Source organism: Anser cygnoides, chromosome 23 (assembly GCF_040182565.1).
Source record: "Anser cygnoides isolate HZ-2024a breed goose chromosome 23, Taihu_goose_T2T_genome, whole genome shotgun sequence".
Lineage (NCBI taxonomy): Eukaryota > Metazoa > Chordata > Aves > Anseriformes > Anatidae > Anser > Anser cygnoides.
Genome location: NC_089895.1, coordinates 7,530,401 through 7,547,187, shown reverse-complemented (window position 1 = coordinate 7,547,187; position 16,787 = coordinate 7,530,401). Strand labels below are relative to the sequence as shown.

Genomic DNA, 16,787 nt, shown 5'->3' with positions numbered 1-16,787 from the left:
GAAGGAGACTCCATGTGCACCATAGCTCTGCACCCCACCAGATCGCTGCTCTGGAGTTGTTTTGGTGCTTGCATTGGTTAAAATGTCCAGCTCATCCCTCCTGGGGCATTACTGGCCTGGGACAGGCCGTGCTCGGGATGTGCAAGGGCACCGCTGTTCGCCTGGCACTGCCTGCAGTGGGAGACTGTTCCCCAGAGGTCAGCAGGACTGAGAGCCTTCTTCCTTGCTCAGAACAGCTCCAGGGCCACCGGCAGGCTGGTAGGCATTTTACAGCACTCACAAGGAGGCGGCAAGCATTAGTCTTCCTTCTGCAGACTCCTCGAATATCTGTTTACTGACACCCATTTTCATAAGCTGAAGTTCTCCTGTTGACTTTCCCTTTCGACTGCATTCAGTCACTGGGGTGAAACCACCGAGAGGTGTTCGTGACCTTTAAAAAGTCGGTCGCGTGCTTGACTCACCCGTCTCCCTTCAGAGACGAACAGCCAAAGCTCTGCCCGCAGGCACCCCAAAATCGCTGCCCCTGGCTTCAGACCAGCCCGCAGGCTTTATGCGCGGGCAGAGTGAGAGGACAGATGGGTTTATGGGACCCTAAACACATTGGAGTCACTGTAGCTGGTTTTAGGGCCTAAATGCACGATCCATAAAGCGTCCCGAGAATGGGCCTCGAGCGCGTGCTCTGACCCTGAGGCTGCTTTTACACCGCTCACAAAGGTGGATGTGGGACGGGGCGTGCTGCCTTTGTGCAACCATGCCGGGGCTGTGTACAGGCACCGAACCGACACGGATTTGAGAGCAGGAGCTGAGCATCGTAGGGACATCGTCCTGTGGGGCTGTCAGTGCCAATGCTTTGCACGTTTTGGGGCAGAAAAGCGGGTTCTGGGCCTTTTGCAGGTCTGCAGCTGCCCCAGGCCTACCGGGGGGTTCACCCCGGTGCGGGCAGGCCTGCCTCCCCCCTCGGCAGCGACTCTCGGCTCTTTTTCTCTCAAAAACAACCCTTAAGATCTTTAATTTTTACAGATCCTGCGAGCAGCGCCTTTGCTGAGGTGCTTCATTTGCAGGTGGTGGCCTCCTGGCTTCTCATTACCGCCAGTAATTAGCCGCCTGGGCCCAACCGCCTGAAACCGCAGCGAGGGGGGAAGCTCAGCCCGCGGGGCACGGCGCGAAGCCGGCGCGGGCTCTCATTACCCAGCTAATTTGCATGATAATTACTTTCTGGGCCGGGACTACATTTCCCGGCGGGCAGCGCGGCGCCCCCCCGCCCCTATTGGCAGCCCGGCGCCTGCCCCTTCCTCCCGCCGCCGGCCCGGGGCGAGGGCCGGGCCGGGCCCGCCATGAACTTCTCGGAGCCGTGCCGGCTGACGGGGCTGCTGGGCAGGATCTCCCCCGACGGGCGGTGCCTGGTGGGTGCCCCCGGTACCGGGCCGGCTCCTCCTGGGGCATCGCCCCCCGGCCGCTGGGGTCCGGCGGGGCCGTGCGAGGGGCTGGCGGTCAGCGCGGCGCCTTGCCCAGACCCCGGGGCTGGCGAGGAAACCCCCCCAAATGGGTTTGTTTGGGGGCATTAGGGCTAATTGTGCCCGACGGGCGGTCTGGGAGCTAATGAGCTCGGTTTGTTGAATGACGAGAGGCCCCCCTGCTGGCTTAAATATTCTTATAGCGGGTTGTGTTACAACAGCTATGTCAGTCAGGCCTTTTTAAAGGAAAAAAAATAAAAAAAATTGTAGCTAAAGCTCTTTGGGTCAGCAGCGTTTCGTTGGGATGCAGCGAAAGTTGCGGTTTTTAGCTCTGGCGCTGACACACCGGCTCAGCTCTGCTCTTGGTTCTGCCCAGGCTTCGTGTGTGCAGTACCGGCTCATCGTTCGGGACGTGACCACCCTCCAGCTCCTCCAGCTGTACACTTGCCTGGATCAGATTCAGTACATCGAGTGGTCGTCCGACTCCCTTTTCATCCTGTGCGCCATGTACAAGCGGGGGATCGTCCAGGTAAGCACCCGAACCAGGTATGTTTCCCGTGTGGTGTGAGTGAGAGCGTAACAGCAAGCCGTTGTTCGGTGCTTTTGCTGAAGTAATTGACATTGTTATTCCTAACGCATGGTTTGAGGCTTTGTAACCCAGCAGGCTAATATTTACAAAACTATCACAAACATCTCAGTTTGAAAACAACCAAAATTTGAATAAAATATTTAGCAAACCAATTTAAACCAAAGCTAGAGAATATCTTAGAAGTTTCTTATTTCAGCAGGGAACAAATACATGCAAGCTTGCCAAGTGGGCTAAAGCATGTTTCTTTTTTTTTTTTAAGTTGCTGGACACTTAGAATATTTATCACAGAAGAAAACTCACTTTACAATTTGTATTAACACACAGAGGTGTGGGGCTTACTTTTGTAGCGGAATCCAGCGCCAGTCCTTCATGGCTGCGGGCTTTCAGAGGTTTCCTGACCTCTCTGGTATGTGATGCAGGAACTTTTCCTCAGCTGTGGCGTGCTCTTGCAAGAAGGGGTTTAGATGAAGTGTTCGTTTGGTGCAGTCTGTTTGGTTTCCTCTCTGTCCTAGGTCTGGTCCTTGGAGCAGCCAGACTGGCACTGTAAGATAGACGAAGGCTCAGCAGGATTGGTGGCTTCATGCTGGAGTCCGGATGGTCGTCACATTCTCAATACAACTGAGTTTCATGTAAGTGTGAAGTCATGATTACTCTCGATGGTATCAGATGTTGCTGTCTGCACTTTGCCTCTTAAAATAACCAGAAGCTCTTAAAGCTGTAGTGGTGGTAAAGAACACAATGTTTTCCTATATTTGCAGATGTAATCTAGGTGAATTCCAGTTTAGATATTACTCCGTTAACATTTTAGTCTCTTGCGTTTGATATAATAGAGAATGGACACTTCAGGTTATACAGGTAAAACTGTGTTGTTAAGAAAAGCGTAGGGATAACTGGCATTTATCAAAGCATTTTTAGTAATCAAATGTGGTGTTGGTAGCTCAGGGAAAGCTCAGGGTTTCTAGCAAACAAGCATAACAAAACCACATCCACAAAAATTTAAGACTGGCTGTGGAATTAAAAAATAAGCTCATAGGTTTATATCTAGATCCTGGAAATGTTTACAGAAATGCTTGATTTTATAGGTAGGAGTCAGAAGGCTGTTGATAGAACCACTTGTGAAATTACAATTAAAGTGCATGCAAGTGCTTATTGATTAAGAGCCATGTTCTAGGTGTAGAAACTGAAGCATTTTGTGTGTGCTGGACACAATGGGCTTGTTGGAAGGCGTGTGGAAGTCTGACTCTCCACCTTTATAGTCTGGATTATAGCTGATGATTGATGTTATTCAGTGCAGAGAGGAACGGTCAGAAAATAACTAGGAACCACGTGCAAGAAACTTTTCTTTGCTGTATCTAATCTTTTCAAAACTAAATGACGCGTTGTTGTGACACAATCCTCGCTTGCACTGAATTCAAATACTGCACTGCAAGATTTCCCTGTTTTATCCCACTGACCAAGATTTCGGTGATAGATGGGGAAATTCGTGATGTGTGTGCATACTAGAGTTAGTGTATGTGCTGATGCTCTCAAGGAAACCTCCAAAGAAACATGCTTGCAGCTGAAGTGTAGTTCCCTGTGCACACATTGTGGAATTCTCTGGCAAGCCTGTTTAGTGTTTGGCCAGGGTTTTTAGTGCTGACTGAGGTAGAGATTTTTCTGGCTATAAAACAGTCTCCTTCCATTCTCCCCCACCCTTTTAGATCATGGGCTAGGCTAGGAGGAGTGATGAGTTTAAGCCTGAGTTTTTCCAGGAATGATTCACCTTGATGGTGATTAAAATAAAGGAGCCCAGAGCTTCAACCTGCAGTCAGTAAAGACACGCTTGCTACTCAGGCAGAAGCGTAGCAGTCTGTGTAACCCAAACTGAGGGCTGCTGCTATGTGCTACAAGTGAGTTTTGTATGGCACATGCGTGTGGGGGTGGACGAGCAAGTATTTATTACCTCCCAACAGAACTCGGTTTGACCTTAGAGGATTTCATTAAGCCTTTGCCAAGTTGGCATCTGTGTTGGGATAAGTTTTCTTTCCAGCTGTAAACAGGTTGCTAAATTAGCTTTTGTCAGACAGCTGCCTGGGTTATGCCGATGTCTGAGTTGTGTTTACTCTATAGCATGCTAAATCCATAGTCTGGTGGGGCAGACATGAGTGGTGCTCAACACAGAAATTGTCAGGACACTTAATATTGGTGTATTAATGTACCTTAGCAAATTCAAAGATTGCTTGGAGGGCTCAAAGGTTCCCTGTGAACCAGTGCAGCTTGGCTTTGGTGGCGTGGCACTTTCAAACAGCATCAATTAATTACTCATACTTGTAATTCTTCAGGTCAGCATGTGAGCTCCACTGTAAGCTCACAAATAACTTTTATTCCTACTAGAATTTTTAAAAGCATACGGTTTTGCTAATTTATTTCCAGCAATCCGTACTTACTTGTGCCACAGAAAACTTATTCGTCAGCTAACTTGCTGTCCAGTTCTTTTTGCAGTCAGTGCTAGAGTGAATGATTTTATGAGGCTTTTAATTGTGGGGGGTGTGGTATTCCTGACTGGAGAAGAGTGCGTCAGGATTCTGACATTGCTGAAATCCGTTCTGACTCAATTACCTTAAATAATAATAGCTAGAGAGCATTGCTGCCTGACAGTAATGTAAGTCTGCAAATACAATCATTTTATTGTGGATGAGTCTGTAAAAATGTGTAGGCTTTCTGGGTCCCAGAATTATTTTGCAGAGGACAGTGATGTAGAATGGTACAGGTAGCTATCTAAATCTTACAATCACTGCAATAAACAGCATGCTGTGCAAGCCCACTGGATGGTGCAGTCTTATGAGAGGAAGTATATCCAGAGTCACTAGTTCTACCAGGCAGCTGGAAATATTCAAAGGTGCTTCCAGACTTGAAAGGCATTTTTTTTAATCATCTGCTTCCATCTTATAGCTGCACGTGACAAGTGGCCAGAATAATTACAGCTTGATTTCTTTCATCACCTTGGTGTTCATACCAAGCTAGAGTACAATTCTGTTAGGAAAAGCAATTTTGAAAAATAGTGCTCCGAAGGTACTTTTTTCTTGGTTTTAATAAATAAAGACTTGGTGACAATCAGAAAAGCACTTTCTGAAAGCCTGCTAAGCAAAGTCTACCTGGAATCTGAAAAAGCTGGCACACGGAATCAACGCTAGTGATTCACGTAGAGCCCTGGAGGGCAGCTTGTCATCCCATGGCTATTGTTTGCTGCTCTGTTTTGCAGCAGGTGCTTCCTCTCCTGCTGAAATTCTCTGTTTTGTGGGGCAGTTCTGTGCTCCTGCTGCGTTGTAGCGTGTCTAGCGCAGCAAGCTGATTACCTGAAGGTTCCCCGTCTTCAGTTTGTCCTGTGGAAGATGTTCTGCCCAGTGTTGTTCCTCTTACAGTGCTGTCCTTCCACCTGAATGTCAGATGGATAGGCACATGTAGAGCTTAAACAAGCTGTGAGTAGAAGATGCAGAGAAAGCAAACAGAGCTTTTGCTTTTTTAAAACTTCCAAATTTTGTGATAAGTATCTGAAGATAATCAGCGTTGTTCTGGAGTGCTGCTTTTAAGACCCATACTTACAAACCGCACGTGCTGTGCTGCCTCTAGTTCCACTTTAGTGCTGAAGCATTAAGGAACTTCTTTAGAACTCCAGCAGCAGAAAAAATGTGTGTGTTTCTGTGTATATTGGAGCTAATCCTTGGTAACTGGAAATGGCTACGTTGGTTGAAAAATGCTTTCTGTCGAGGAATGTGCTCTGAATAATCTTCTGAAATCCGGTGCTGACAGACACTGCTATGTAAGGAGGCTTTGTGACCCAGTCAAGTCTGGGACAAAAGTTGACAGTCATTTGAGATGCAAGGTTGTTTAAAAGTGTGTTTTTATCTATTGAAAATCACCAGTCTTACACCTGCCTATAGCCGTCAACATCGGGACGCAGTCCTGAACCCAGCGCTGGAGAGTGTTTATCACGTTACCATCTAAATACTTTTTATTTCTCAGCTGTTTTTGGGCTATTTTAAAAATGCTTCTGCTTCTGGTTTGTTTTTCCACTGCAAAACAACAGCTGAAAACTTCTCAGACACCATTATTATTTGGATTTGAGTTGGACAACTCCACTTAATCTAGTCACCTGTAGTAAAGGATCCCTCAAAATGATCGGCCAAGCAGTGCTTGCCATGGACTTAGCTGGCCGCAGCCTGTTCTGCTGGAAAAACAATTGTCCCTTCCCCGTGAACTCTCTGAGAAAAAAGTCATTAAGAAGAACACAACTAATTGTGACTTTAGTGGTGTGTTTGGCTTTCTTTTCATCCTCTGTGCGTGGCAGGGGTTGGACGAGATGATCTCCAGAGGTCCCTCCAACTTCAGCCGGTCTGTGATCTTGTTTCTGTCTCTCAATCACCTCTGTCAGCTGGGCAATAAACCTCCTTGGGCTAGTTCGTGTTGTCAGCTTGGGCAGGATTGTGGAATAATGTTTCATTTCCAGCGGGAAAGATGAAGGTTCCCCCTTCTGGGGACATCTAATTGCGAACATTGCTAGCCTGTGTAAGACAGGGGTCAGGTCCATAGGCGAAGCACGCAGTGTGTCTTTCTCGGTTCAGAAAATGTTTTTTGTCTCTAGACAAATAGAACTGAAAAGAATCCTGATTTTGGGTGTCAGTAGTTTGCTTTCACATGCTTTAATGCTGGGACAAAACGTTCGGGTTAGGTGTCTTGTGACTTGGGCAAGAGGTTGCGGTGAAGTTACTGCAGCACTTACACGTGGTCTGCAATGTAGCTGTGAAAAGGCTGCAAGTTAATAAAAGGTAAGCACAAGGGAGATGCTGAAGCTGAATCGAGCATCGTTTAGTTAGGGGTGTGTTGTAACTGAGTTCGATCAACTCTGAAGATGAAGTGCCTTGGTTATCAAAGTATTATTATACTTGGTACCTACAATAGGCTTTGTCTTCAAAAGCGGGGGGCTTTTTTGTGCGATTGGCTAGAAACATGCTCTGGGTGCTTCTTGGTTGAGCTCTGTAGTCTCTCTGAAGTACTGCGGAGAGGGCATTCCTACAATTTATGCCTTATGTGCTAGAAATGATGTGTTAGGGAGGTAATGGAGCAATGCAGTACTACTCCAACGTTAATGTTGCTGAAGCTTTCTGTGGCAGCGAAGTAAGCTCACGTCTAGCTGTTAGGTGCGGCAGTACAGGAATGAACAGGGAAACCATTACGGATGTCTTCTCGGGGGAGTTGTCAGACTCAACCCTTTCAGAGGAGGTTCCTGAGCAGCACACGGGAGGACTGCACCTATGGGCGTAGCAGGGATGGATGCGGAAAAATCCTCAAAGGGAAGGCGTACTTGCCATTTCTCTTCTGAGGTGCAGTCTCGGGCAAGGCAGAGGTGAGAGCCCTTGCACGCCCTGGGCTGTTTCTCTCTGGTAGAGGTTTCCCTCTTCATACAGACTCAGCAGTATGTTTTTGTGTTTTCTGAGGCTCTGAGCCAGTCTGTACGGTGCAGGATAGAAGTGTGTGACACGCAGCAGGCAAGGTGAGTTGATTGTGAGGCCAAGCAGGAACATAAATGTAAGCTTGGATGCCTTTGTCAGGAAAAATTACGATCCAGACCTCAGCGTTCAAAGCTTGCAGCTGCTAAGCTTGTATTAAGTGGCTGTAGAATGCATGTGTTGTGTGTCCTGCATGTTTTGGTCAGGGGAGGAACAGCAGCAAGTACATTTAACACTGCAATTAATAGGAGCAAGCAGCATATCACTATTGCAGTTGCTGTAGAAGAATGTGAGTAGGCATCGTGTTGGTATTTTTAAAGTAAATCTTGCCTGAAGAGCAGACTAACAATGTGGTATTTCTGTATGTCCGGAAGTGGGCAGTTGCAGTGATAAAACTTGATTAATGTTGCTCATCTAGTGCATTCCTCTAGGATCTGTTAAACTGCCAGGTTGGTACTGTAGATGCCTAGCTGTAATTTCATAGCTGTTAAATAAAGGATGAGAACAATAAAGGCTGCATCAAATAGGGGTCCAATAGTGCCTTTTTTACAGTCAGACCGGGATCTGGTTATGCTCTTTCCTGTTATACTAAATAATAATGTTTCTTGTGTTGTCTTTTCAAGTCTCGCAAACTTTTGCATATAAAAAAGCAGTAGGAGAACTAGCTAATGATGCTGTCCTGCTTTTGGACTCCACATATCTCTGGAGAGATGCAGCATTTGTTAGGATTCTACAGCTTGGTTTGAACACCTATCAGTTGCTTTCGCTAGAAAGCGTGGCTCGTGTCAGCGGTGAGAAAAACCTCCAGGTCCTGTTACAATGCACAGTGTGCAGGGTTACCTGGTAGACCAGGTACACAGGATGCTACCTTGGGGTCCTCTCTCACTAAAGAACCGTACCATGTACCAATTGCTTCAGAGAAGGAAAGTAGGTATTGAGGACAAACACAAAAAATGCAGCAGGAACTTGTTCCATTTCTGCTGGTAGTTGGTCTGTGCTTGATGCAGGTGGGTGAGAGAATGGTAGATGGTGCTAAAGCTTTACTTATGCAATGAATCAGAACTAATTTTGTTGTTCAGTAGCCTTGGGAAAGAAGGTTTTATGACCATGGCTCTTTATTGCAAAAATAGTTTTACCTGTTCTCTTACCTTGGTATAATAAAATGTAGGAAAACACGAGGAAAAAAACTTATGCTGGAAACATTCCTCGCTCCAGATATAAATGCAAAGGTTCACATGACATCCTGATTAATGCACATATGTCTGGTGTGGCTGCCGTTGCTAAGGCAGAGGAAGTATTTGTTTTTAATTGAATAATCTGCAGATGGCAACGCAGAGCTTCCAGAATGCAGGCTGTGACCTTGAAGAGCTGTGGAGAGGCTTGTTTTGCAGCTGACTGCCTTCTCTGCAGTTCTTGTTTTGTGGATGCACAGGTCTCCAGAAATACCCTAGATAGGATGTTAAATGCGTTTCTTTGCACGCTGTATTGTAGTTCTCTTCTAATTCTTTAATTATGTAATGTTGCCTTCCTGTGGGTGGCTGAGGGAAGAGAAAAATGCAAATTAGCTGTCAAAGCTGAGTGTGAATTTGAAAGAAAGCCTTGTCATTTAGTAGCCCTGTCTCAAGAGATATGATATCCGTAAGCTGCAGCAATTTCTCATCTATTCATAAATGCGATAAACTCCTCATCTCTCTTCCAGATTCCGTGATGAAACTGCTTTTCCAACTGAAAAGCATCTATGTACAATACCTTGGCAGTTGTGTTGCTAGATTCCAGCTGACATCCCTAAGTTCAATATTAACAAAGTGCTTGCGTCCGTATTGGCGTTAGGCACCTGTACCCCTCTAGAGTATTCGATACGTGTGTAATGTTAATTTGAAATAAGTGTCCTTGCTCGAACTGAAGAGAGTCGGGAGAGAATTCCTTGCAGGTTTTCTTATGACTTGTTTGTGCCATGTAGAATAATTGCAAAGCTTAATTAAACCACAGAAGATGCATTTATCTACTTTATGTTGTTGAACTAGGTTGTTTGGGTTTTTGTTTTTTTTTTAATCTACAAAAATAAGCAAATACTTCCTCGTTTTCTCTTTGCAACAGCTGCGGATAACTGTGTGGTCCTTGTGCACCAAGTCTGTGTCTTACATCAAGTATCCCAAAGCCTGTCAGCAAGGTGAGTGTCACAGCTTGAACAGGGGGATGTTATTTTTAATGTGGCACTACGAGAAACAAAGCTGATGTGTGAAGATGAAGCACATGTTTCTGAACAGAGCAGGTTCCTAGTCCCTCCCTGCTGGGAGGGCTGGCTCGCCCTCAGGGCTGCACGGCTCTCAAATCAGTACCCAGGTGCCACCTACTGCAAGTGCTGCCCTAGGATCTGAGGTCCTCTTCCTCACTGAGAGAAGGATTACAGCTGATCTGTGTGCCTGTTCTTTCTGTCCTGGTCCCCTCTGAAAGGTCCTGTAAGACATTAAATTAAGCTGGATGCACTGGTGATGAAAAGCACTAATCCAAAGTGCCTCATTTTACACGTGAAAAGATTCGAAAGGGAAGCTCCTGTCAGAACTGTCTGCAGCGTGACTGTGGTTAGCAGTTTCCTGGCTGAGGTTTGCATATAATAGTCACACGCGTGCTGAAGATGGCAATGTATTTCTTGTTTTATATGAGTGGACAGGACACACGCCTGGAAGTTGATGGGATGCTGGTAATTGCATACCTAACACATGCGGCTAGGCTAAATGAACTGTTTGTTTGAAATCTGTGGATTTTTTGTAACAACTGTCTGTCAATAATCTAACAGTCTTTTTAGAAGCGTGATGAAGTTCTGCAGTAGCTGGAAAGCTGCATCCTTAGAAATCATATATTCAAAGTCCAAGAATTGCATAAGCAAATTAGTGAAAACTACTCATTGACTTAATTAATGGGATCTTCTGTAAAACTTTTTTCCCCTCTCCTCTTACTTCCCCCTTGAATTAGGAGTAACTGCTTTTCACTGAAGAATCATCACTTATTCTGCCTTATTTTGTCTTAGCGTTACCTTTCTGTCTCCTTGTCAGGGATCGCTTTCACTAAGGACGGCCGCTATATGGCAGTAGCAGAAAGACGTGACTGCAAAGACTTCGTCAGCCTCTTCGTATGCAGTGACTGGCAGCTACTCAGGGTAAGGCATGTCCCTGTCTTCCACGGCTTCTGCATGAATGACAAGCATCTGTTGTACACTACTTTAAACACCGTCGCTTGGGTAGACTGGTTTTAGACTTGCTGGTGTATTTTCTAGCCAGCATCTGGCTCCTTTGCTGGCCTGTAGGTGTGCTTCCGTAGCAGAGGGATTCCGTTCAGGAAGCTGTGTATGCTGCATGTGTGTAAAGAATTTCTGACGGAATGCAGAGCTTCCACCTTTAAATTCTGCATGAGCTTCTTTACAACAAACTATTCTACAGTAATACTGAAGGTATCTAATGCATGACAAAGTGATCATTTAAATTGTCATATAAATCATTTTATTTTCAATTTAAAGATGAAAATGGTCTATGAAGAATACATGCTTGCATGTCTTGGAGAACTGGATGAATCTGAGAAATTAAAACCCTTTCTGAGACAAGGAATTAGGTTAGCCAGACTTCTTGGCTGAGTCAGTGTAACTACCTTTGTTTTTTTATGAAATGCTGTTAATTTTAAGATGCTGCAACTTTTTGCCCTTTTTCTACAGTTTCTTTGATTTCTCTTTCTGGAATATTTTTCATAATAGTAAAGTATCTATTTCTACATTAGCATACAAAATGCTGTTACCTTTGTGGGAGATCTTAAATGTATAGAACTAAGGATTATGTTTAGGTCAGATGCAACGGTATTTGGTAGTACAATGTTTCTAATTACTTTTTCTCTTTTGGGGACAGCATTTCGACACTGAAACACAAGATCTCTTTGGGATCGAATGGGCTCCCAATGGCTGTGTTCTGGCAGTGTGGGATACATGTCTTGAGGTATGAGGAAAAAGCTTATTTTCTTAGAATTTGGGTTGTTTTTTAGAGCTGCCGTGTAGCAGTAACTGAAATAGCTAGTATTGTAATATTTTTTAAACAAATATAACAAAAGCTGAACTCAAATGAAACATTTAAAATATGCCTATATTGTTAATGGGCATCCTTACAAGTGTATGTCAAACTGTAGGTATGTAGGTATTTATTTAATACATTTTAATTTAATTTAATTTAATGATAACATTATCACATTAAATTTCTAATTTATTTAAAAATACATTAGTTTTGATTGTGAATGTTGTGCAAGCAACTATTCAGATAAATAATGAGTTATGCTTTAAAGTAATATTGTAGAAATCTTACATTATGTTGCACAATAATTTTGTGCATCTATGCCTAGAGCCTCGCCTCATATCGCAGATAAGACACTATGCCCTTTGTATTAAATTTCTGTGCTTTAACCAGGGAGAGCTTGGCAGGAGTGGTTTTGCCTGCCTATGGCTTTTAATGATATTGTATTTAAAATTCATCAACTTTTTTTTCAGTATAAAATATTGCTGTACTCCCTTGATGGCAGACTGCTGTCCACATACCGGGCGTATGAGTGGTCCTTAGGCATAAAATCAATTGCCTGGAGTCCCAGCAGTCAATTTTTGGCAATTGGCAGCTATGACGAAAAGGTAAGAAGTAGGTTTTTTCTCTTTTCCATCTAAACCACTTTGCAGAATTTTGTCATAACAGTTCTGTCTTGCAATGCTTCCTTGAATTAGGTGCGTATCTTGAACCACGTAACTTGGAAAAAGATCGCAGAGTTTGAACATCCAGCAATGGTTGCTGACACAAAGACTGTAAGTACGGATCCAAAATCTATTGATAATTGCCAGCACTTTGTTGGTGCAGCTATTTGTATCTGAAGATGCCAATAAGTCCATTTCATGCTGGAGAGTAGGTTTTTTTCCTTGTAAGGTATGGACAGTGCTTGAGAACTCCCTTGAAAACTAGGGGATGTAAGAGAAACAGAGGAATCCTTTCAAATTTTTTTGGAATACGCACATATGATTCTCAGTGTTGGCACTAGTAGATTCTCAGAGGACTTCTGTCATATGCCAGTGTATTTTGATGTAGATGGTGATTGTGTTACCAATTTGGGTTGTGCAGATGATGACAAACGGGGGAACTTAACAGAAGCGATTTCTCAACTTTAAACAGCATTTGAAGTGGATTGTGATTAGATTCGTCTTGTATTTACAAGCTCATCCAGCTCATTGTTTATTTTTATCCTCGCATGTATGCGTAGTCTCTGGCCCCATAGATTCTGGGTAGTTGGCTGCAGGCAGAGAGCTGTAGCTCTTGTTCCAAAAATCATAAGCTGCTCTCATTCTTCAAGGTAAAAAGAACAGTGTAGTAGTGCTGCGTGCCATTGAGGAGGAAAGCCTAGTCTTGTGTCTGGACAGATATCCTTTAAGAGTTCACATGTGTAGACTGTTAAGTCTGCAAAATCCCCATGGCAGTGCTGATGCCTCTTAACCAGAAGCAAGGCATGATCCATTAAACGCACCTCAGCAAAAACTTTTCCTTTCATTTATTTTCACTTTCATTTATTTGTCACGGGAGTGTTCTCTTGATCATGGTTCCAACAAACAAACGATTCACTGAGAATGTCGGACTCAGTATTTGCCTGCTGGAACCCTTTCCTTTTTTAATGAACTAGGGGGTGCTGAGATGTAATACGCTTGAGCAGTGGAATGTGAATTTGTTAATAGCCCATGTTTAAATGCTCCTAGGCCCTTCTGTAGAGCTCTCACTTGTTTCTTTGTAGGTTGTGTATAAAGAAGTGGAGAAACCTCCATCTGTTGAAACGGAGAGGCTTTCTTTCCCACCGACAAGAGCATTGGCTAGTTCTCTCTTCAGCACACAAAGTAAATGTAAGCCAAAGTTTACTAAAATGAAACACTTGAGCTTGCCATTTGAAGTCTTTCTATAAATAAACATCATAGGTAAACTCTGCCTGTTTGATATTGGAATGGATCCTCTGGATGCTCTGCTCAAGTCTCCGGAGTTAACTGAAGGGCTTCAAGGGCAGTAGGCATCCCTGCTGGCGAGGGTGCTGTCTGCAGGATGGTTTGAAGGCAGGCTAAGGCTAGTGGGGTATTGTACAAGAAAACTGTAATTGCTTGGGCATAGGAGACATAGCTAGATCTCAGTCCTGGAGTTGCTTGAAAGAATTATCTTAACGTTGTGTGGTTTTTTTCTGATCTGTTCAACCCGTGCAATATTTCACGCCTTGGAGTTAAATTAACTGTGGCAGATAATAGTGATAGTTCACCTGACTAGTAATTAAGAATCTTATCATAGTGTGTGGCAGTTTTAGTGATTTTTATAAAAAAAAAAAAAATAAAAATTGGAAGGTGTTGCAGCATTGCTATTTGTTTTAGGATAGATTAATCCTTTAGTATGAGGTCTTGTAAAAAAGCAAGAAAAGAGGATTTGGCTTTTGTCTGGGAAGCTGTAGTCCTAGCAATGCTTTAAGCTTACCCCCAGACAACAGACTCTGAAATACTAAACAGAAAGTAGACAATGTATAATTAGCATTTTTCTATTGTTTTTACTGTCTTATTTTTTGTGGTACTGTAACAGTAACTCACCTTTGCCTTGCACTGGTATTTGTTAGAGATACTAGTGGAAAATTTCATCTTATATATCTTTCATAGTTTAGTTTCAGAATTGCTAGGATTTCTAGTCCATTTTTTTGTAGAAGGGTAAGAACAATAAACTGTCGATATGAAGATGCAATGTATTAAAAACCACTGAGGTTTCTGATTGAAACATCTTGGAGAAGAGTAAAATCCTGTCCTATCATTTGAGAGATTTTTTAACAGTTGGAATAAAAATATTTTGTCCATGCAGGCTTGTTTAGTAAAGCACTTTTATTTCCACTTCCAGATGACATTTCCCAGGTGCCGGTCTCTTTCCAGTATATCAAACCAGTTGCTGATAGGGCTAATCCCAAAATGGGGATTGGGATGTTGGCATTCAGTTCAGATAACTGCTTCCTGGCAACCAAAAATGGTGAGTTCCTACTGCCCCCTAGTAAAGGGGAAACCTCCTCATTATATGTGGTGTCTTCTTACAGAAACGGGCAATAATGGGTGAGTTATTTTGCTCTGTGGAAAGACTCAGGGCCTATTTAAAATTGGATCTCTACTACGTAAACACTTAACTGCAGCGGAAATTCAGCGTATGTTGTGTGTAGCATGTGTAAAGTATTGCGAGCTGTGAGACCTGCTTACCATTACATTACCTTGGTTTGGGCTTTATATTTAACAGAAATAGTCTGTTCTGTATTTCCTCAAATCTATATGAGGTCACTGTATTGGAAAATGAAGGATTTGTGTACTTCCTCTATTTATGCAGTGTGTCTTTTGGAAGGCGGAATTCTTCACAACCTGTCGTAGTGTGACTTTTGATTAACACGAATAGTAAAAGTTGTGGGATTAACATTCAATTTTTCCCTTTGACAGGCCCGAGGGCTGTTTATGTCAGGATGCGAAAGTTGTGGTTCAGAGGCAAAGCCTGCTAACAGGAGCAGAATTGTGAATAACTTGATAAAAGCCAGTGACGGACTGGAAGACAAACCGAGTTGCTTCGAAAAAGGCTGAGAGATCTGTTTTTCCTTCTGCTATTCACGTGATTGCCTCTTTGTTTTCTGACAGATAACATTCCTAATGCTGTCTGGATCTGGGACATTCAAAAGCTGAAGCTATCTGTAGTCCTAGAGCAGCTGTGTGCTATCCAATCTTTCCAGTGGGACCCACGACAACCTCGACTTGCTGTGTGTACAGGAAATAGCAAAGTCTACTTATGGTCCCCAGCTGGATGTGTGTCAGTGCAGGTTCCAATGGAAGGTAAAGCTTTCTGCAGTTACTTCCACAAGCAATCATCAGCTTCTTATAAGCCTCTTTTCCACTTTTATATTTGTCCAAGCATTACTGTGTGAAGGCTTAGCTGTGTTCTTGGAGCTTCTTAAAACCAGGTGGTTTCTACCCTTTGAAAAGACATTTGAAATGAGACAGCAAACACAGTAAAACACATCATGGACGGAGCACAGGGGCTAATGATTTACTTGTTGCTTTAATCACGTGATATATTGAGTTCTTAAGCTTTACATTCTCATAAGTTTGTTTAGATAGGAACTGTCATTGTGCAGAATGCCAAGAGTTGTAATACTCTGAAATGACTAGAATGTCTTGAGGTATTCTGAAAACAACTGAACTACAACTACAAAAATACAAGCAGGGAAAAATGTGTTAAGTCTGCTATATAAAGATGGAAGAACATATGGGAACCTGAACTCTAGGTCAGCCTGTGTTATGAGAAGCTTTATGGTTTGCAGTGAGTGATACCAGGCCATTAGCTAGATCACATCTTTCTGCTTATTAAACAGAAAATAAATCAGATTCAACTTTTTCCTCTCTCCACAAGTAGCAGCTGGATCATCAGAGCATGCAGCTCTGCAGCAGTGGACAGTTTTGTGGCATTTGTTTGCATTAAAATGATGAGTCTCCAAACTTGATTATGCTTGTATATGGAGTACAAAGTAACTGTCAGTTTTGGGGAAATGGTCAATAACACAGATTACTTGCACTGAGATACTGGAGAGCAGATTGGCCTTACTATAACAGGAACAAAATCAAACACTGTTAAAGCTTCTAAAGTAGAATATTTTTTTGCAATGTGTGTGACTTAGCCTATGAAAAGGCCTGGAATAAGAGGTGGTTTCTTGCTGACAAACTCTGATGTGTTTCTGCAGGTGAGTTCCAGATCGTCTCTCTCTGCTGGCATCCTACTGGAGATTCCATGGCACTTCTGAGCAAGGAGAACTTTTGTATGTGTTACTTGGAAAGAGAAGAGGTGAAATAACTATCAGCTGCATTAAAAATGCTCTCAAATTTGGTGAAGAGGGTCAAACCCCATTGCCCAATCTGAAGGTTTTTGTACTTATATTTATTTGAAGGAGTATAACCAAACTCCAATCTGTAAAGCACTATGTTTATGTTTGAATGGTGTTGCAACTAAAGCATAGAGAATGAAGTCTGGATTTTAAGAAAACTAGTTTTCATGTAGTTGAATTTCCTTTGAAATTTTGTCAACTAGGGAATTTTACTTCCTAAAATTGTATCTGTGTATATAATGTATAGCTGTTATTTAAATTTGATAATTTCCAATAAATATTTTGATAGTTACAAACTTGGTATGACTCTAACTATAAACCTGTACTACC

At 43.1% G+C, this 16,787-nt stretch overlaps 2 protein-coding genes across 4 annotated transcripts in view; one reads left to right on the top strand and one right to left on the bottom strand.

Moving 5' to 3' along the window:
* The window catches only part of TP73 (tumor protein p73), a 39,033-nt gene extending 36,476 nt beyond the window's left edge, over positions 1-2,557 (bottom strand). For all 3 annotated transcript variants that reach the window (XM_066982312.1, XM_066982311.1, XM_066982313.1), the window contains exon 1: positions 2,383-2,557. In XM_066982312.1, coding sequence (XP_066838413.1) covers positions 2,383-2,414 — 32 coding nt within the window. In that variant the 5' untranslated portion in view covers positions 2,415-2,557. The remainder of the gene's footprint in view (positions 1-2,382) is intronic.
* Positions 1,252-16,756, top strand: WRAP73 (WD repeat containing, antisense to TP73). Its single transcript, XM_013194786.3, has 12 exons — positions 1,252-1,403; positions 1,831-1,983; positions 2,556-2,672; positions 9,627-9,699; positions 10,583-10,686; positions 11,423-11,509; positions 12,052-12,186; positions 12,277-12,354; positions 13,326-13,431; positions 14,450-14,575; positions 15,220-15,411; positions 16,317-16,756. The coding sequence occupies exons 1-12, from the start codon at positions 1,335-1,337 to the stop codon at positions 16,424-16,426; spliced, it is 1,350 nt and encodes a 449-aa protein (XP_013050240.2). The 5' UTR covers positions 1,252-1,334; the 3' UTR covers positions 16,427-16,756.
* Positions 16,757-16,787: the final 31 nt, after the last annotated feature.